This window comes from Hermetia illucens, chromosome 1 (assembly GCF_905115235.1).
Source record: "Hermetia illucens chromosome 1, iHerIll2.2.curated.20191125, whole genome shotgun sequence".
Classification (NCBI taxonomy): domain Eukaryota; kingdom Metazoa; phylum Arthropoda; class Insecta; order Diptera; family Stratiomyidae; genus Hermetia; species Hermetia illucens.
The window spans coordinates 163,215,673-163,238,014 of record NC_051849.1 but is presented as its reverse complement, the minus strand read 5'-3'; the positions used below and the strand labels follow the sequence as shown (position 1 = coordinate 163,238,014).

At 43.4% G+C, this 22,342-nt stretch overlaps 1 protein-coding gene across 2 annotated transcripts; it reads left to right on the top strand.

Annotated features, from left to right (window-relative positions):
* The first annotated feature begins 22 nt into the window (after nucleotides 1-22).
* LOC119661304 (testis-specific serine/threonine-protein kinase 6-like) lies at nucleotides 23-21,616 on the top strand. Of its 2 annotated transcripts, XM_038070593.1 has the most exons (7): nucleotides 6,915-7,223; nucleotides 11,574-11,685; nucleotides 11,743-11,948; nucleotides 20,341-20,544; nucleotides 20,616-20,980; nucleotides 21,035-21,166; nucleotides 21,387-21,616. In XM_038070593.1, the coding sequence occupies exons 1-7, from the start codon at nucleotides 7,216-7,218 to the stop codon at nucleotides 21,467-21,469; spliced, it is 1,110 nt and encodes a 369-aa protein (XP_037926521.1). In that variant the 5' UTR covers nucleotides 6,915-7,215; the 3' UTR covers nucleotides 21,470-21,616. The 2 variants fall into 2 exon arrangements, with proteins under 2 accessions (XP_037926522.1, XP_037926521.1); XM_038070594.1 differs by lacking the exons at nucleotides 6,915-7,223; nucleotides 11,574-11,685; nucleotides 11,743-11,948 and adding exons at nucleotides 23-263; nucleotides 327-529.
* Nucleotides 21,617-22,342: the final 726 nt, after the last annotated feature.

Here is a 22,342-nt window from a genome sequence, read left to right as displayed (position 1 = left end):
GGCCAAGCAATCCACATAAACCGTTGTCAGTTCGACTTTTAAATGTTGGTTGGCTTTTTAATGTTGGTTCTCTTTCGAATCGCAGATCATGTTTGTTAAGTAAATTGTGCGTATTAAGATAAACCCCTAGGAATACTATTCTAATATTTAGATGTAAGTTTGCAATGCTAAAAAAATCTTATCGAACCAGATCCGAGTCAAGATTATTAAGGGAAGAGGGTTACAGATTGATTAAGCAAATTGGCGAGGGATCCTATGCACATGTAAGAGTAATAGGACCTTGAACTCATTGTGATCTAAAAGCTTCATTCTGTTTTCTTCCCAAGGTATATTTAGGAGAGTTCACCCCACTGTCAGGGAGTCCCTTTCGATTAGCATGCAAAATCATTAACGTTGATGAAGCTCCGAAGCGCTATTGTGACAAATTTTTGCCGCGCGAGCTGCAAATTTTAACGAAAATCAAGCATCCTTACATCATTCATGTTCACAGCATATTTCAAAGGAAACATTGTTACTTCATTTTTATGAGGTAAGGATAAAGGACATTGTTTTGATAATATTTGCCAACATAACAGCTTGAGGCTTTCACAAATTGAGTCTACATCAAATCACCTAATCACTAAATTTGTATGTGGTTTTACTATACACATCAATTAGAAAACTATCAGATTTGTATTCTAACTTTGTAGGCGTACTTAATCATAGAAGTTCCATATAAATGTAGTCCTTTGCATTCTGTGTAGTTGTACTAGAATAAAAAACAGGCATATTCTAACGTGGGGGATTACGTGAATGCTAAGATTTCCATATTGTGACTGGCTAACGTTTTGTAAAAGCCTGAGACTTCCCAAGATCCCTTTACGGGAAGCACGGGGCTTGCGTAGCGTACTCACAGAAGCCTGTTCTATAACTTTTGTAGAACTGTTTTGTTCTCAATCAATCGTGTATCATCTAAAGATATTGAAAGTTACCATTAACCCTGAAATAGGGTAAGCCCGCGGGTCTTGACGGTCTCGCTGCGAAACTTCTCCGTCCAGTCTCTGCAGTGCTACATCTACTCATTCGTAAACGTTGATAATCTGGGATCTTTCCCCATGTGGAAGTGTGTACGTGTTTTCTGCCGTCGCGATGATGTTATCTAAAATCAACCTGGAACATATTAAAGAATGGCTCGAAGGCTTGGTTGATTGAGAGCAGGCTGGTTTCCACTCTGTATACTCTTGTATTGACCATAATAAACCATTTGAATTACTGTGGAGCAGTGATTGGGGTTTAAATCATCGTCCAACTTTCTCTTCAATTTCGATGGGAATGTATTTGAAGTGATGTGCGCAGAAGAGGCATTCCAGAAAAGCTAATAGCGACATTTTTTTATTTCTATGTATTCTTTGAGACCCTCACCTGTCCTGTATCACAGAATTCTCTTTGAAAGGTAATTCTCGACGAGACTCGCCAAATATCCAGGAACACCTATGTCAGCAAATGCGCTTTTAATTGGCGGAATTGAATGCGTTTTTGACATCCAATGCCAACACTGCGCGGCCTCGCAGTTGTTACCACTTCTCCTCTCGACCTCTCGGTACGGGGTTTCCCCCTGAACCTCTGGTAAAACCTCCTTGCCCGGAAACATACGGCTCGCAAACTTGCTATTCCTTGTAGTAGTAGTTGGGTTGCCTACTTGGAAGCAGTCGCCTTCTGGGTATAGTGGCATCGTATGCTTTCATCACCCATTGGATGATCTGGGTGACTTTTTCTAAGTCCGTACCATTGAGGAAAATATACTCAAGCACCGCAGAGAACGTGTCCTCTTCGAAAGCTTTTGCCGTCCAACCTGACATCTCATCCGGTACTCTTCATGCAGATTGTCTGGTGGTCACGTGAGTGTTGGCGTAAAATATCACGTACTGGATCAAGATAAAATCTCAGAGAGATTCGAAGTCTACATTTGTCGGTGATGGCCTTTGTGTTGCCTTGACTGCAGGAGGGAATTAACGATGTTATCTTTACTTCCCATTCACTGTCATCCATTCTCGGACCTTGACGAAATGGCTGTGAATTTATAATAGAAAAGGAGACCAGCAGAGTTGGGCTCAAGATGAATACCCATAAAACCAAAATCATCGCAGTTTATGTTTGCACTAATGGACAGAATATCGAAAAGGTCAAACAATTTGTATATGTGGGAAGCGTTGTTTCTGCCGACGACAGGACTGAACTCGATGTTGCTTGACGGCTTAACAGCACTAAATTCTACTTTGTTGCAACTATCTCAACACCAAGTTGAGGCGCTAATGTTCTCGCTTTGCTACTATATACAAGTAGTACCTGGAAAGTGATCAACACTGTTATTTGGAAGATACAAATTTTTATTAATTTGCATCGTTACATCGGGGCAAGAAGACTACATTCACCGGGGTATTCTGCGCTGCAATAATGTAATCGTTAGCTTGCTATTAAAATTGAAACAAGGAGTAAAATCTAAGTTTTACTGCAAATTCTCCGGACATGGCTAATACAGTTTTGCATTATATCACCTGCAATATTTGTCTGATTTCTGCAGACAACAAGCAATATACCAGTGCGAATTGATTTATGATTCCGTAGTGGTATCCGGCATGTACAGCAATGCACTTTGTACTATCCTCAGTAAAATAAAAAATTAAATTCTGAGATCAGGGAAAGACATAAATAATGTATAGTAGGAGTCACTCCACTATGCTAAATCCTGCCTGATCTCTCTTGGATGTTTTGTATTTTTCTTATGTGAGGAACTTTCGATGTTCGTTTTCCAATTTTTACATAACTCAAATATTCCTTCATGTATTCGAAAACTCTAAGATCAGCACATAAACATATGGAAGACATAACCTATATCCTCATCCTAAATAAATAAGTGTGGTCTACTACCGCATACTAGTGCGTACATATACATGTACGCATTTAATTTATTCGGATGTATTTACATATTTCTATTTGTTTTGCGCAAAACCTGAAAAATGAGGGTTTACCTCAGCAGCACGATCTCGGGTTTGGTCGTGAAGCGAACAAGGGTTTTTGACGCATGGACGGTGTCGAAACCCAAGTAAATTAGTCGGTGACAAACAAATCCGTGCCTGCGCGCTAAATATTAGCACCCTCGTAGGAAAAGCGGAGAAACTCACAAGAGCTTCGTAAAGGGCGCATTGGTATCTGCACTTTACCACTCTAAAAGAAACTCAATTATGCCGTGTCAAAAGCTGCAACATAAAACGCCAATGTAGTGAAAATGGATTTAGGACCCGCCAATGAATGATGGCGAGAAAAGGTTTATTAAAAGATTATCTCATATTTCTACATTTTATAGTGGGAACGGTGAAATGCAAATCGACTATATTCTCATGAGACGCCGAGATTAAATGATGGCGATTTGGAAAAATAGAAGAAAAAACAGTCTATGCAACCCACGTGGTCACCAGCCCTTTTGGAATGACAATGTCTAAATAAACGGCCGTGAGAAGAAACACCGTTACTAAAAGCTTCTTTTCAATGAAGCACTGGCCAATTTGCAAATTTACAACATTTACATGCCAACCGGGGAGCAAAAAAGAGTTGCGATGCACTGGATACTCGGCACGGAGAACAGATTTGTATCGATTTATCAAAAGCCGATACCAGGACATTATCAACAACGGCGCAACAACCGGTATCCAGTCTAGGCCTGCGTTACTAAAGAACTCCAGACATCTCGATTTTGTGCCGAGGTCCTGGTGCTGACGTTGTCACCATATATTTTGTCTTGCCTTCATTGATGTGCAGTCCAAGATCTCGCGCCACCTGCTCGATCTGAATGAAGGCAGTTTGGACGTTTTGCGTCGTTCTTCCCATGATGTCGATATCGTCAGCATAGGCCAGTAGTGAGGTGGACTTCAAGACGATCGTGCCCTTCGCATTTACCTCAGTATTACGGATTACTTTTTCTAGGGCCAGATCAAAGAGGACGCATGATAGGGCATCCCCCTTTCTTAGACCATTGTTGCTTTTATCTGTCGCCGCACATTGGTCATGGTCAGCCTAGTCAGTTTTATTAATTTCGTCGGGATACCGAATTCTCTCATGCACAGTTTTACCCTGGCTATGCTATCATATGCGGCTTTAAAGTCGATGAAAAGATGATGCAAGTGATGTCCATATTCGAACAGGTTTTTCATCGCTTGCCACATCCGTTGCTGATCTGGCTGGAGGGAAGCCTCTTTGGTATGGGTCAATGATGTTCTGGGCGAATGGGGCCATCCGACCTAGGAAGATAGTGGAGAATATCTTACAGATTGTACTCAGCAACGTGATACCTTTGCAATTCCTGCACTGTGTGGTATCTCCCTTTTTATGTATGAGACACATAATACTTCTTTGCCAGTCGTCAGGCATTGGTTTGCTGCCCCACACTTTCAGCATAAGTTGATGAACCGCTTGGTGTAATTTGTCCCCTCCATATTTAACCAATTTGGCTGTAATTTCATCGGTTCCTGGTGATTTATGATTTTTTAGGAGAAGAATTGCACGGACGGTTTCTTCTTTCCTTGGTGGTGGCAATATTTGCCCGTCGTCTTCAGTTGACGTCCAATATGCCCATTCTATCGGAAATCAGATTCCCCCCTTTGTCTCGGCAGGATGAGCATCGAGGTGTATAAGGCTTCTTCCAGCTAACTTGTTGGTAAAACTTGCGCTTCTGGTGCGGTTGTTCCCTGTACTTTTCGAGTTCACAGACTTGTTGGTTATATCAGGCTTCCTTTTCTTTCTGTGAAATCGCTTCTCCCCTCGCCGGAGTTCGTGATAAGTCTCCGCGCATGCACGCGTTTTTTGAGAATGCAACATTACTCATTATGCGGCATTCTTCCGTTCCGATGCTAGCTTACATACATCGTCGAACCAGTCGCTCTGATGGTGGCTGGAGCCAAGTATGTTTGTGGTCGTATTTATCATGACGTTCTTCAGGTGATTGTGAAGATCATTTGTTAATGCTTCTTCTCCAGGATCTCTGTTTACTGCAGTTATTGCGGCATCCATTTCCCTCTTATAGGTGTTGCGGAGGGCTGTGGATGGCCTCAGTGGTAACTCTCACTTGATTATCAGAGGGGATCCTAGGTGCTTTTACATCAGCGCTATATTGGGACAGGGTATCGGCTAGCTGGTTAGCGACTCCATCTCTGTACAGGGAGCGCACGTTCCATGTGAAAATGTGCAAATCGTTATTCCGTTTTTGTTGCCGGGTCCGTCGTTATGTTGTCAGTCCTGCCGGAGGCAGATTTTAATGGAAGGATTTACGTTTGAAACAACTCCACTTGTCAACGCCACTGGTGCTCGGAAGTAGCGAGGAGGGAGATGGGGGCAACAACCCTACACCAAGTGGCCAACGAAAAACCTCCAAGTGGTGGCACCGGGAAAACTTGTATTCACATTAACTTGCTTGCTGGTCCTAACGTAGGTGAATGCTCGAAGGCCTAGCGGGGCGAACAGACCTGAGTCTGCACGGGGCCCATCTGAAGTGTCTCTGGCCACGAAACCTCACCAGAGATTATATGGTACCTGAGGAGCCGCGTATTTGTTTGTTTGTTCACAATTATCGTAAAATAATAAGTCCCTTTTTTTTGTAACAATATTTCAATACGTCAGTATTGCGTATACGCTCAATATAAACCGAACCATTGTGCCAGTTACAACGGGGCTCTGTTTATAATCTCCAAATCAATCCGTGGTTTAGGCCGACACGGCCCACGACCACCAGGACCCATCGAGGAAGCAAGGGAAACAAATGACATCGGGGAAAACAACAGGATCTGACGACATCGCTGGTGAGCTCGAGAACAAGAAGATCTGGTACCCACCTCTGTGGTTCAGTCTTACTGAGGAGAGTAGAACACCATCTCACTGGCAAGAAAATGCAACTGCTCCATTATAGAAAAAGAATGACAATCCAGCAGAATGTCCAAATTTCCATCCGTCCCGATTATTGTCCTATAACCTGAATATTTTTGAACGCATTGTCGACAACCGTATTCATGACATTGTTCAAATAACCATGAATATAGCCAGATCTGTCAAAAACTGCGAGACTACTGACGCAATACACGCTGCACGGTTATCTATCAAGCTACACCGTGAAAAGCAACGATCTCTTTACATTGCATTTCTGGATCTAGAGAGGGCGATTGACCGTGTGCCACACAAATTCATCTAGTATGCTGTGCGACAACACATAGTAACAGATGAAATTGTTGACTGGGTTAAATGGCTCTACCGCAATTCACTAACATCTCATAACAAAGCTGATCCGAACAATACCTAATTGTTTTAATGACCGACCCCAATGAAACGGGCACTATCACTATCAGTAGAGGTGACTTACACAGAACTGAGCCAACAGTGAACTGCGTTATGAAATTGCTTCACCCACCAGGGCCACTTAGATAAAGTGTCGTTCCACAACTAGCATTCTTTGTGATTGACGCAAAAACGAACTTCCCAAATCGAAAATTTATCGTCCGCCTTATCGCCCTCCATAGTTCTGAGTGCTGGCCGAATATTAACGCCCACGAATGGCGCCTTGCGATAATGGAGACAAAGATGTTATGTTGGACTAGTAAGGAATCGGCGATCGAAATAGGATGACACCGATCGTGGAAAAATTACGAGAGAGTCGTCTTCGAAGGAATGATTGACCTGATCAGGCCTGATGCAGGCCAAAACAACGGTGGCTTGATATGTGGTGATTTGAAAGCCAGATCAGGTCTATGACAAGCAACATGGTGCAATTGATCAACACGAGCTGATCATGCTTCTGAACAGGACAAAGCTGCAGAAGAAGAAGATCACAAAACTTCTATCAATCAGTTTGTCTCTCTCAAATTTGACTGTCTTTCCAACTTCAAGAATGCCCTGATTATTTAATGTCAATTGTGTCTAAATTCGATGTTTAGAAGTTTTAATTTGTTGTTTATTTGAAATTTATTAATAATATTTTTATTCTAACTTTTCCGTTTTCCATGAAGCATGCCATTCGTAGGGGAAGTGTGCTGTAACCCGGCATATATGTTTCAGCAGAAAAAACTCGAAAGGCTCAATTTCTTGCTATTGGAGTAGTCTGGAAAAGCATGCCGTTTACCACCTTCTGACATAAGAACCATTTCGCCTATTTTAGTTTAGTTTTACTTCTTTAAGTATTGTGGATTCAATTTTAATATGTTCAAGTAAGTTTTTTTTTTCTGAGTTTGAGAAGGCAAAAGATAACGAAAAGTAATGATGATAGTGTCAAAGTTTTGATTTATATGTATTCCGTGTAGTAAAAAGAAATCCGTCATTTTTGCGCGAAATTGAAGGCTTAGCATTTTAAAATGTTCCGATTTATGTTGAATATGCGTGCTCTGCTTTACAGTTCATTGCCATGCTAAGAGTAATTACATTATATCTTCCTCATAGAAGCCTTCGTTTCTATTGGCAAAGAACTGGGATAGCCGATTTTCACAAGCACCACTTGAGGCTATTTTTAAGGTTTTGTGTTTACACAAAACCGCCGCAAGCATTACTTCGCGGGGTGGACTCTGCTTCAAGCGACCAAGCCTTCCGTTCTTCGCGTCCTTCTTGCGCGCTCCGCTCCTCCAAGTTCCGCCTGTATTCTTTTGATTGCGGAGTTCACCGCACACGAATTTCCCTCCAACTTCAACATTTCCCCGACGATGTTCTGCGGGCTTAGGTTGGGTTTCAGGAAGTTTTCCAGACTCCTCATTTCTGAGAAAAATCGTGGACAGTGGAACATAACATGCTCCGGGTCCTCAGGTGTGCAACCACAGTCTGGACACAAGGGAGAATCATCCAGCCTGAATTGGTGCAGGTACTTCCTGTAGCCACCATGTCCTGACAGGAATTGCGTCAGATGGTAGTTAATCTCGCCGTGTCGTGGCTGGATCCACTCCTCAATACGGCGAATCAAAGTGCCGAGTCATCTCACCATTTCTGCCACTTCTCCAGCGACTCTCGCCTTGCCGCCTTTCGGTATTCTGCATCCTTTTCAGGAGGATTCATATTCCTTGTCTCGTACAGGCAGCGTGTTTCACTTGCCAGAATGTCTATTGGAATCATTCCTGTAATAGCACACGCTGCCTCGCCTGATATTGTTCTGAAGGCGCTGCACACCCTTAGCACCACTAAGCGGTAAGTCATATTTACCCTCCTCCAATTATTCCCACACGTTAGTGCTTCCTCCCAAACTGGGGCCGCGTATAATAGTGTGGAGCGAACCACTCCGGCCACAAGTAATCTGCGACTGTGTCTTGTGTCTCCAATGTTAGGCATCATCCGCGCTAATGATACGCTGGTATTTGCCGCTTTCTCACAGGCATAGTCCAGATGTCCCTTGAAATTGATTTTAGCGTCAATCATCACCCCTGGGTATTTGATAACCGGTTTCGAAGTGATGACGTGACTACCAACACGAATATTAACCGTATTCCTCTTCCTACGATTGATAATCAAGACCGCCTCCGTCTATTGTTCCGCAAGGTCAAGCTGAACCATATTCAGCCATAAAAGCGGCGCTAATGGTTTCGTTAGCGTACATTTCAACGTCTTCAGGCTGTTTCGTGACGACAACCACAGCTAGATCATCTGCGAAACCGATTATTGTGGCCTCCTTTGGCACGGGAAGGACAAGGACCCGATTGTACATAACGTTCCACAGGAGAGGACCCAACACTGAGCACTGTGGTACTCCTGCGGTGACGGTATACTGCTTGAATCCCTGATCCGTGTCGTACCAAAGTGTCCTCTCCGAAAGGTAATTGTTGAGGAGCTTAGTCAAATAACTAGGGACACCCGTTTTAGCCAATGAGCTTTTTATTCACTCCCAACTTGCGGAATTGAACGCATTTTTGATGTCCAACGTCACCATGGCACAGCATTTTTTAGACGACATAGCGTCTCGAGCCAGCTTCAAAACAACGTCTACGGCGTCGATCGTGTTGAGTGGGCTTGACGAAATCCAAATTTTCGCTCCGACAGTCCATCCTTATATTCGATGATAGGGAGCAATCTGTTGTAGATGACCCTTTCAAGCGTCTTTCCTGTCGTGTCGATAAAGCAAATCGGTCGGTATGATGATGGGTGTTCTGGGTGCTTATTCTGCTTCGGGAGAAAAACTAGTTTTTGCCTCTTCCACCGGTCGGGGAAAACTCCTTCTACCATGCATGTCTGAAACACGCTGATAAACCAGTCAGGTCTAGCCTTAACAGCGAGTTTAAAAGCTCTATTGGGAACAGCATCCAGACCGAGTACTTTGTTATCACCAATTCTCCGGCAAATTTGCGTAATTTGCTCCTCAGTTACGGCAGGTATGGTGTAGACTTCCAATGCTTGCTTGTGCTATTTGCGCTCCCCTTTATCCGTGGGGAAGAGCGTCATCACGATATCGAGCAGAAGATGCGGGCAGGTCAGTTGTGGTATTCGGAGGTGTTCTCATCTTCTTCATAACTATCCTGTATGCTGTTCCCCAGGGGCTTTGGTCTGCCTCTGCTCAAAGTTTCTTGAAGCATTCTCGCTTGCTGGCCCGTATAGCCTGCTTAAGCCTATCTCGAAGGTTCACATATACTTACTTAATTAGCCATTTCTCGTCGAAGTCCGGTCTTCCGGGATTTTGGCCTCCCAATCTCTATGAATGCATCCCCCTCAAACCTTTTTCACGGACCAGCCCCGGTTTCCAGCTTCACGGGAATGCACATCGACGCATGGCCCATACTGGATCTGGAGGAAAATCGCCTGGTTGTCGCTGTGAGTATAATGCTCACTGACAAGCCATGTCATTCTCATCGCCATTGTGGTACTCACATATGTCAGATCAACTATCGAGCCCGACCCTGTCCCACGAAAAGTGGAAACGTTTCCCGTATTGGCAAGCCCCAAGTCAAGCTCCGCGGAAGCCTTGAGCAGGATACGAGCCCTGGTGTTCGTAGTGCGACTGCTCCAATCCACGGCCACGCGTTGAAATCACCCGCTGTGATCTTGGGGTTTCGACTTCTTGCATCCGAGAGTAGCTAACCCGTTGGGGAGTTCCGTCCCCGCGTACTCGAGGAGGTCGATCAGACCCGAGTCTGCAAGGGATCATCTGAAGTGGCTCTGCCACGAAGCCTCACCGGAGGTTATCTGGTACCATGGGAACCGGGATGGCCCTCTGAGAGCATATGCTTCAGGAGAATTCCTGGAGGATGTATTCTCGGCCCGGTTATTTGCGGTTGGCCCCCTAGTGGGAGTTTCATGGTGGTTGTGGTTATGCCTACATCGCGGGCAGAGCTCCTCGGAGCTCGAGCGTGGAGTTGCGCTGTACAATTCGGTTGCCGCACTCCTTAGTTGCGGCAGAGGTGTTAGATAGGCCTCGCATCCACTGGTATGAATGCTGAGCCTCCACTCAGTATAAACCAGGACCGCCGTGCTTGCATGGCGGGGCTCTGATTGTGGTCCCAAAATCAATCCGTGTCCGAAGAGGACCGTGGGATAATGCCTTCATGGCAGGTACTCACGTTAAACCCCCCAGGACTTTCATCCGAGAGTAGCGTACCTTGCATTCCTTCGAAATCTGTTATCGTCGCGCGTCTGTCTGTCTGCCTGTTCGCCAGATGCATTTTTCTCGGAGACGGTTATAGCGGTTGACACCAAATTTGGTACAAAGGTGGAAACTGTGAACGCTCACACATACAGTGAGTTACATCCTTTTGCGAATAAAAATTCCCTGCGAATCGTACTAAACTTTCCTGGTTTGATTATCGTTTACGCCACTCATCATAATTCGGGCACGGCTGTTATTGTTTGACGTTGTGGTAAATAACTGCTTTGTCATCACCAGTCTCCTTCCTTCTCAGAAATGGGTCGATTTTGCTGTGGTTCAACGGTAATTCGCGTATAGGAGTTTAGCCCATAAAGTTTCCTGGCGTTAACTCTTGCAGCATCCATACTTCGAGCTTCTTTTTAAATCCAGCCTTATTCAAATGTTTCCAAACACCTTTTGTGCAATGTTTCTCTCCTGGGTAATGTAAACAGTGTTTCCATGACGGTCGGACTGATGATTTCCATAATTTTATCGACATTTTCGACAATTGGTCTCCCAGAGCGTGGTGCACCTTTCACATCGAAATTACGGGCCAGGATCAACGAAACCAAAATTGTTTGTAACTGACCGTTACAGTGTCAAGACCATAAACATATTGACATTTTTAGCTGTCTGGTTTGCGTTTCCGCAATATATAGCATACTTTCTCTTTGTTAGGGTCCACCTTTGACGCGCGCTTAAACAAAACTGACTCGACCTATTATAAAACTGTCCCAGAGGTGCTTTTAGTATAAGATCTCATATTTCCAAAACCATCCGACAGCGCTTGCACAACGCAATATATAGTTCACTGAAGACTAGGATGGCCTAGTTGGAAAAATAATAGATTTCTTTTTACTACGTCTAATATGTATTGTTACCGGAAATTCTATTGCGATAGTTAACATGTGAACATATGATTGAAGTTCTCTTTTTAATTCAAACCAACTGTATCCTCAACTATCAGGCTGGTTCGTGAGATGCTAAATAAATTTCGGCAAAGTAGTTCCGAGGCTGAACTACTCAGTGAGCAAGGCTACAAACTTACCAAGAAAGTTGGTGAAGGATCTTATGCACATGTAAGGGTTTTCGCTTTTTTGGTAGCGCTTAACAAATGCCCTCAACATGTCTTCCAGGTTTATTTAGGTGAATTCATGCGAGAACCAGGAGGAGGGTCATTCCAAATTGCCTGCAAAGTCATAAACACACAAAAAGCACCAGATCGCTACAATAGAAAATTCTTACCAAGAGAATTGGAGATTCTTGGCAAAATCAAGCATCCTTACATTATTCATGTCTACAGTATCTTCCAAAGAAAGGACAGTTATTTTATTTTTATGAGGTGAGAAGATTCCTTATTCGTATGGTATATTTAACATATAAAGCGCTCCTGGCCATATTCTTTTGACCCTTAGAGGATGGTTCGTGAAGTGGGTCGTCACTACCATTCTTTTGTGGTGCTATTTGATGTTACCAGATACAATCTCCCAGCTCTGGAACGAAGGCGAGAGATTGGGGTCAATTCCATATTCTCAACTAAATTTGAGTTAGCTGCCATTACAAATGCAGACGAGTTAATTTTAGGAAGATAAATTCGAGATATCAGTCTTTTTTTGATAATGGAAGCTTTTTCCTTGAATGTTCTGTGCATTAAGGTGAAAAAATTGCTCCTGATTACTCCTACCTCAGCATTAATTCAAATTATTATCTCGGTCCACAGCGCTCTCCTTTCCCATATTCCCAAAGGCGCTGATTTTGGGATTCCCACCCTTCCCCCTAATAATAATAATAATAATCGTTGGCGCAACAATCCATATTGGATCAGGGCCTTGAAGTGTGTTAGAGCACTTCATTCAAGACCGTAACGGTACACCACAGTACACTGTGGGAGGCAATGTGGTCAGCATTGCGCTCGCCCGAGATTATTACCCTGATTTGACTCAGGTACTCATTCACAGCTGAGTCGACTGGTGTCCGACATCCAATCACGATAACAAATTCCTCTGCCCCCAGCGAGATTTGAACCGCGACCTTCCGCTACGACAGCCCAGCGCTCTAACCACTTGAGCCATCCGGACACTAATATTCCATAAAAATGGAGGATTTTCCGTGATTAGCATCGAGTTCCCGGAATTTAGGGAGGAGAAGGAGAATGAGTCCTCAAATCAAAGACTTAGCTGTGCTTCATTGCTGTAATTTAATATAAACTAAATCAACACAACGAAAAAAAAAAAAAAATAAAAAACAAAAAGGAAGGAAAAAAGAAAAAATAAAAAATAAAGAAAGAATGAAACCAAAAAAATTAAAAAAGTGAATAAGAAATAAAAATACAGGTATAATAGATTTTGTGTTTCCCTAAGTGAGGAGTAAGTTCCCCGTTGGCTAATAACATTGAGAGGCAGGTTACTGCCATTGCCAGAACTGAGCGATTTAAATATATCGGATCAATACTATCAGCCAATGGAGAACTGCATAATAAAATTGCTTCACGCATTAACGCAACCTGGATGAAGTGGCGTTCCACAACTGGTGTTCTTTATGATCGACGTATCACCGAACCTCTCAAACCTAAAATTTACCGCAATATCGTCCGTATGCCACTCTATATAGTTCTGAGTGTTGGCCGACTATAAAAGACAATGAACGGCGTCTTGCGGTAATGGAGATGAAGATGTTGCATTGGACTAGTGGCGTGACACGTTTTGATTACATCCGAAATGAGGATATCCGCGATCGATATGGGGTTGCACCGATCGTCGAAAAACTGCAAGTGAGGCGTTTTCGATGGTTTGGTCACGTAATTCGCTCTAACGAGAATTCATCATCATCATCATCAACGGCGCAACAACCGGTATCCGGTCTAGGCCTGCCTTAATAAGGAACTCCAGACATCCCGGTTTTGCGCCGAGGTCGACCAATTCGATATCCCTAAAAGCTGTCTGGCGTCCTGACCTACGCCATCGCTCCATCTTAGGCAGGGTCTGCCTCGTCTTCTTCTTCTACCATAGATATTGCCCTTATAGATTTTCCGGGTGGGATCATCCTCATCCATACGGATCACGTGACCTGCCCACCGTAATCTATTGAGCCGGAATTTATCCATAACCGGACGGTCATGATATCGCTCATAGATTTGGTTATTGTGTAGGCTACGGAATCGTCTATCCTCATGTAGGGGGCCGAAAATTCTTCGGAAGAGTTTCCGAGGAATACATGAGGACTGGCAAGATCATAGTCTCGTACAGTAAGAGCTTTGACCCTATGGTGAGACGTTTCGAGCGGAACAGTTTTTGTAAGCTGAAATAGGCTCTGTTGGCTGACAACAACCGTACGCGGATTTCATCATCGTAGCTGTTATCGGTTATGATTTCCGACTTTAGATGGGAGAAATTGTCAACGGTCTCAAAGTTGTCCTATCCTTATTCTTCCTGTTTGACCAGTGCGGTTTGATGTTGTTGGTTGGTTCGAGAATTCACTTACCAATATTGGTCTGAATATCAAAGTCAATGGTACCAATGCGACCAAAAGGCAGACCGAAACAACGGTGGCTTGATACGCTGGATGGGGATTTAAAAGCCTAGCGATTACATCCTGATCAGGCATTTGATAAAATAAAATGGCGAAACCGATCAAACCGATTGTGGACGGGACAAAGGCTGAAGAAAAAGAAAAAGATGTGAGGAGGGACGAGTGCATGACAGCTCCGTGTCACATGGGTAAAAATTCCATTGCCCTCTATTTTTTAGAAAGCTATTTCAATAAATCATTTGATAATAGTCAACTATATACGCTTCATAGTGTGAGTTTAATATTATTAGCAAATGCGAATAATTTAACCCACATGTACGGGGAGCCCCCCCTTAAACTTAACATAAGATGGCGCCACTTACTGCATGTAAAGGGATCACCAGATTACATACTCTCACCAATTTTCGTGACAATCGGTCCAGCCGTTTCCGAATAAATCGGGGGTGACAGACAGACAGACAGACAGACAGACAGACGGGCAGACGGACAGACAGACACCGTCTCGATTCTAATAAGGTTTTGTTTCACACAAAACCTTAAAAAGGGCTGGGAAGAAGTCGATTCTTCATGAATGGAATTTTAATATTTCACTCGAATGTCAATTATCCTCGCTAATTATGACGTCAGTATCTTATTTGTATGGCTTAGGATACTGTTAATTCGCACGAAATTGATAAGTTTGACCTGCTACAACTTTGACGTTAATGGCCAGATTTCCATGAAACTTGAAAAGTGTATACGAAATATTGTCCTCTATGCTGGAAGTCCTAGGTTGAACTTAAGGGGGTTTTTCCAGTAAATTTCTAAGGATTGGTAATACACTATTAACAAGTTTATTTGACCGGATATCGGAGTGGGACATATTTTTAGACTTAGATTTCATCTAAGCGCCCCATCCTGGTTTTTTTAGGGTGTTTGGTTTGGGTAGTTTCCGAAAATAAGTCTTGTCTCACTTTAAGTGTGTATATTTTGACTTCTTATTCGCGCACTTTGCAATTCACGACAAAACTAATATCGGAGATTCGGAGAGTGCTAATTGAGACCTTTCATTCGATACCCAACATGTATGGGGAGCCCTCTTCAAACATTTGCCTAGTCTGCCCTGTTTCTGGGCCAAATGTGTAAAATGGTTATCGGTAGAGCATGCCACCACTTCACCACCGATTTTATGGAACTCTTATGCTCATTCCAAGAATGCAATAATTTCGGTCAGACAAACAGATGGAAAGGTTGGAGAATAGAAGAACCACAGTTTTGGGTTTAAAATTTCAAAAGATAATAAACACGATCATCCAAACTTAATATTTTAAAATACGTTGGTGTTTTCGGTGTAATATGTTGTCGGGCTGGGAAGTAGCAAATGGAATCGAGAGAAGTTAAATAGCACGATTGCATGACAAAGCGAACCGAATAAGGCATGAGCCTATCTACAATCTCTCGTTATATTTAACTCTCCTCTAGATTTTTTCTTTCATCCATAAATCTGAACCAGTCTTCCAGGATACCATCGCAGTTGGATAGTTCGGTGAATTGTTCAGTTTAAACCGTTTGCGGTACGCTCTATGCTCCTGTGATATTGATTGAGATTATGGTTAACTTTCTAGATCATCCTCGGTGCTCGGAACCCCGGGTAACAACATCGAGAGGATGACGCTCAACCAACTCGGCCATTGTTTCGTCCAGTTCTTGATGATGGAATTTAATTTGTTAGATCAACCTTTTCCCCGATGGGGAAAATCGCTGTTGTCACCTATTAAGCGATTCCTCTGCTTTGTTCTTCATGAGTATTTTTTTTGAGCAGGGTTAGTGAATACATTTACGCACAGAGTGTCCAACACTAAACAGCGCTTCATCATTAGAGAAATAGCCTGGAGCTGTTTTACACATTACTTTGGGGGAGCCCTCCCACTCTCCCGGCTTAAAGCGCCAAGTCAGGAGATTCCTTTCAGCAACGGTTGGGGGAAAGAGGAGAGGAATTGTTAGTTTGAGTATCCCCTCCTCACTAATTTTCTTCGCAATAAGAAGAACCCGAATGTAATGTGCAACTTCATCTATCGGCGTTTTTCAGCTTGTCTCTGATAAATTAATCTGGAGAGAGCCCCTGTGTATCTGCATTAAGTTGTTGACGAATCACATCCCACCTTCCACCAGAAGAAAGGTGTGACCAGCGTGCTTCGCCAGTCCATTGCAGAACACACAATCAGGAGAGCGTGCCTTCCCAGTCTTGTGAAGGTAAGACTGAAAACGTGGATACCTATTTAGAAGCTGGGTAAGAAAATAATCAAACGGATCTAAATTGCCATTGTCCCGGCGCAGTCCATCTGTCACTCGTTTAGTGTGCGTTGCTGTTCTTCACGGAGAACTACATCTCTTAACTCTTTTCCCTTGCGGCTTACGGAATTACAGACATTTCTGACATCAAGCGTCATGAGAAGCACTATTCGTCGGGATAGGCGGCTATGTGAATCAGTTCGATGAACATCATCCACGAACTTCATGACAGCATCCACTGTGGATCTCCCTGCTTTGACCCAGAACTGTCTTGTGAATAAGTTCCCAGCAGTACGGGTTGCTTAAGCGAGCATATTCCTGATGAGCTATTCGATGCTTGGCATGCAGAAGGCAGTGCAGGGTCTCTTTTCCCTTTGCTGGTCATCATGAGCCTCGCCAGTTTCCAGCGATAAGGAAAAATGCCCTCCTTCAGGTTGGTGGAACTCTAGTTTATATACTTCCATCGGAATCTCATCAGGACCTGGCGCCTTCCTTTTTTTCATAATGAGAAAAGCTTCGAGCCCTTTCCCCACTTTTCAAAGGGGGCAACCCAGGCCGCTTTCCGCGCCGTTACCTTCAACTCGTACGGGATATCTGGGGAATAATGCGATCCATCCGGTGGGCACTAAGTATACGGGGTTTCCGCAGAGCCCCGATTTTTGTTTATAACCTAGTCCCCATGGTTTCTCCATTTATCTCGTTGATTTGGTGCTGCCAGCTGCGAACTTTGCTTTTGTTTATCGGCCAACAGAGTCTCCTTTTAGCTGATATGTACGCTGCCATAGTGGCGCGCCTTCCTGGGCGTGTAAATGTTGTGCCAAACGGCAAGGCTTATGACACTCCTCCCCTATGTCGGCAATTTCTGTTATCCACTAGAACATAAAAGGCTTGTCACGGCTGGGGCATGGAAGTTTCACAGGCTGTCATTATCAGGTTCATCATTGCCTTAAGAACAGTGTCAGCTAAAACGCTACCATCCCCGAAGTGCCCTCCAGGGTTCTTTCATGCCGACAAATAGTGTCAACTACTTGGAACGCGATGCATTGGTGGTCACTTGCGGAGAAGTCTTCCAGAACTCGCCACCAGCCACCGACGGCGCTAATAATTCCAAAGCAAAGGTTTCATCAGGGATGCTTCCTTCGTAGTCTGGGCGTCGGAACGTTGACGCGAATTTAATGTATAAACACCAGTCCGGTTCCCACCACCATTTCTAGGATTTGCCTCCTTTTGGAGTCTGGGTGAAGCATACCCCATTCAAGGGCCCTAGCATTGAAATCACCTCTACCAGGATTCGCCCTTTCATTCTCAAAACGGTGTCCTTTCTCAAGCCTGCGTCTAAAGTCCGGCATTGTCTCATTCGGCGTTAGGTAAACGTTAAAAAATGTGACCCCTAAACACCGAATCCAGATATAGCCATTCCTTCAGTCTTGGGCAAGAACCCGAAGTTGAACGCAGCGTTGGAGGGCCGAACTGTTTGCGTTTCTATAATAGTCTTTCCCACTTAAACAGCTTAATGCAATCGGTAGCCTCAACAATATGACTACAAAAGCATAAAACATTAACAAGTTGCGGTTGGAACCTAATGTGCCAGCAAAAGCAATTCGCCAGCTAGTTCCGAGCACAACAAGGTCAATAGCGTTGAAAAAGCTTTAAGAACGAGTGCAAAGCAGCGAGAAGTTCGATTGCCCATAAACCATGACACGAGTTGATTGCCTGCAAGTCTTAACACATGATTCTCCATAAATAAAGGGTGTTATTATAGTTAAAGTAGGGCTTTTCTTTTAATTTTGACAATTGGGACTTGCATTTATTCGTGCAGGTAAATTATTAATTAGGATTGCAGGTTTTAGAGCATTTTCCGTAGCGTTTGAACATAGCTACCACTGAGGAATAGCAAAGCAGGACAAGGAACCGTCGCTATAACTTTGAGAGAACTCTGGAACATAGGCTCTAGATAGTCTTGCTAGTTGTGTTCGGGCCTAATTCAACGAGACAATTCTGCTCCACTGTTCTCGGACTTCATCTTATAGCGGATTTCACTGAGAATTTCCGCAAATGTTTTGCCTTCCGGCGGTTTAATGAACAGCGGTGGCGGTTTAGTCCTTTTCTTCTTTTCCTCGCCTTTTCCGTTAGTCATTTACCATTCGTAACCGCCTTGGCTTGGCACAGACAGTTTTCTGGCGCCGTTGGATGAAGTCTCTTTCCGATGTGTCCTCCTCTTTCAGTTTTTCATGAATTCGCTTTGCAGTGGGCTGTTTGCGATCCGTTTGGCGCTGATAGTGTTCTCAGCGGCAATGCGACCGTTTCTGTTTTTCGCGCATCTTTCGCTGCTGTTCACATTCGTCTATAGAAGGAAAAGAGGTCCAGGATTTTTCCAGTTCTATCACCACGTTTTTCACACCTTGGCTAACGTTCTTCTGAAGGAACATTGCTCATCGCATATGGACGCGCATTTTCTGATGAGCTTTGCCCCCTTCGGTTTAGCAAGGACAGAAGAATGTGCTTCTACTCAATGCCCGAATCCACCTGTTTTTGTTATTCATTAATATTTCACCAGCGCACCATATGCAAGGGAGCGGACCCAAATAGTCAGGAAAGAGTGAACCCTCCGGGAAAAAGCCTCTACCCTAATACCCTGAAGCCTGACCTACCCCTAGCTAATTCCGGAACTCACGGACGGATCACTCAGCACTACGCGACCTGCTAATACCGGTTTATTGGATACTATCCAACAAAGGTCTCGAAGGAGCTCGCTCCTGATATACATCATAATTATCACCTTGGCAGCGGTAGGCTCACATCACCCTATCGACGTCAACAGAGAGCTGGAATGTACTGGTTATTTTCGGTTTGCATTTCACCGAGAGAATCTCTCAAGGCTAATACCTAGGACGCAGGTACCTTCACATGTCAATGGGAGGAACAGGGCTTACCAACATACACTTTCCTAATAATAATAACGGCACAGGACAATAGAGGAGGAGCACGGAAGTCGTGGGGGAAGCTGAAGCGCATGTCAGTGGACTGTCACGCGATGTGAAGGTGTGGTTTACGCGCTACACTCCACGAAGTAGTAAATGACAACAATATTATCCACTCCTTAATGTGGCACAGCGTTTCAACCCCACCTACGAATCGTCATTCAATGTTTGCTGAAATGTGTATCAGCTCTTCCAGCACCTCTCAGGCGCTCAATCTCCTTCCGCCTTGACATCAACACATCCATTGGTAACTGGCCTGTGTCAGCGCACATCGGTGGCACGTGGCAGACAATAATTGACGAAGTTCTGGAACCTTTAAGTAACAGTGAAGGCCACTTACATGTGCTACATAAAACGGATATTAACTCAGAAAAGCCTTAACTTGATCTTGGTATTGGGATAACTGCGTTTCCAGATTTTGGACAATGCAACAAAGGCGATTCCGGAGCAAACAGAAGTCGTCAGCGTAGTCGACTGAAACCAAGCTGCTCTCTGTTGGTTGGCTTTCGAAGTGTTCTTCGATGTGTCCTGGAATAATTTTAATTAATATCTCCGCGACGACAGGCAACATTCAGTTATCCTTCCAATTGCCGCATTTCAGATGAGTCTTCAGAGTTTTAGCGATCGTCACCTTCCATTCATTGGAAGGATTTTGGGTTTTCCAGCATTTACGATATAATGAAAGTAACAATGTATGAGGATTGCGATATTATCATATTTCTATGTCATTGAGGCCCGAGGAGAAAAGTGGAGATGAAAATGATTCCCCTCATGGGCTACGTATAGGGATGAGCTAAAGTTAAAGGGATCGCGGGAGGGCCCGCATAATATTTACCTTTGGCAGGGTTTTCTCTCTACCTTGAATAAGTATCTTGCTTTGAACTTACACAACTGGCAACTGTGTTACTGGTTCCAGAACATTTAATTACAGATTGATTTTTGCGCATCTTACAGATATGCTGAACATGGTGACTTATTCCAGTACATGAAATTAAATGGAGCCATCAAGGAGAACCACGCGAGAATTTGGACGCGACAAATCGCTCTAGCTGTTCAATACCTTCATACCCTTGAAATAGCTCATCGTGATTTGAAATGTGAAAATATACTCATCACGTCACATATGAACTGTAAACTGACTGACTTTGGATTTGCAAGGTGGATTGAAAAATCATTTGAGGGTTCTGAAAATTAACAGGATTCTGACGAGTTTTTCATTTGTATTTTAGAATCGTAACAGATGATTTTGGAAATCACGTAACGAGTCAAACATTCTGCGGGTCGAAACAATACGTAGCTCCAGAGATACTTCGTGGTGAACGTTATAATCCTAAGGCAGCTGATATGTGGTCCCTTGGAGTCGTTATTTTTGTAATGCTGAATAAGGCCCTCCCGTTTGAAGAAAACGATAAGCATTCTTTGCAAAATGCCCAGGTTCAACGAAAATGGAAATTCCGAAGTCGCGTAGTTGATGTCCTTTCCGGCGAAGTCAAGGACCTTGTTACTGAGTTACTAGACCCTGAACCTGGCAAACGCCCAGAGGTGGGAAATGTTGTTAATTCAGCCTGGATTAATATGGATTCGAAGCTGAGAAGTCAGTTTATTATTTGAAAATGAGAATTGTTCGTGATTTTCATTTTCATTCAAGGACTAGTAGCAGTAGAGGTCAAAGCATTGCATTCAGCGTTGGAAGAGGCAAAAAGCGCAGGAAATAAAGGTCAACAAAATATGGAAAATCGGAGGCGCACATCAACAACTTTCAAGAAACAGAGTAAAGACCGTAAGTGTGGAACCAGTATCTAAAAATAGTTTCTCTTCTGAACATATCAGAGAGTGTATAAAACACTGTAAACGCACATATTAATGGATCCTCCTCTTAATTTTAAGAAATTTGTGGCATGTTTTATATATTTTTTCAAATTTTTCCCTCATTATCGTCTTCTTAGATTCTCAAGTAAACCGAATCCAGATTTAATAGACTCCTTCCTGTTTATTTTTAGTGGTTTTCTGGAAGGAAATGACTGCTAAACTCGAACTTGACGTGTCGCTTCTGAATAGGTTGGACGACATTGCTCTAAGCTAGCAGCCCTTTTGAAAAAATAGCATTCTGGGTAGTTAGAAATTAGTTCATTTTAGCAAGTTTTACGGTAGATGTCTGAAGAAAATTTTGAATTATTGATGCGTGCGTGCGGGTGACAAAATTAGTGAAAAATAAATAATTTTAAATATTTGTGGATGTTTTGCTAAAATAATTTAAACGACGTCTCTTAAGCCATTATCTCGAGAGAGATAACCGCATATTTACAGGCCTGACGAGAGGGGGTGCAAAAGGGACGGATTCCTTCCAGGGTTGGAACTTTCTTGGAGCTATGGAATAAAAATTTCCATGAAAAACAGGGATAACTTGGGGCCCACACAATTATTATTTCGAGTCCAATTTTTCTGCATAATTCTCACCCCGGGCCCGGAATTTCTCCCTATGGTCCAGCATATTTGTCTTCATTTACCCGACCTTATTAGTTTTTCGCTACTTTTTACTCCAGTTCTCAATGCGATTTGAAATAGTAGTGCGCAATTTTTTTGATAATTATTCAAGAAGATTTCTGGCGTCTCGTTTTTATTGGTGAAACTGAAAAGAAATATATAACTCTGAAAGGATTGATTGTTGCATGTCATGTCTTGGTTCGGCTTTAGATCAGTTTTCTACTTCTAGAAGCTTCTTCTAAATTTTTACTATTACTGCATTCTCAACGAATTAGTGCGAATCTTGGGTCTTCGGGGTATAGCAGTGTATTTAGAGTAGCCGAACATTTTTCTAATCCAACATGATGCAAGTAAGCACCGTCTCCTGTAAGGAGGGAGTAAACTACTTTGTCTTTTTCTTAGTGGCCTTTCGACAATTCCCGTCCGTATCGGGTGGAGTCGCTCTTCTTATCTTTTGAAAATCGACGGTACG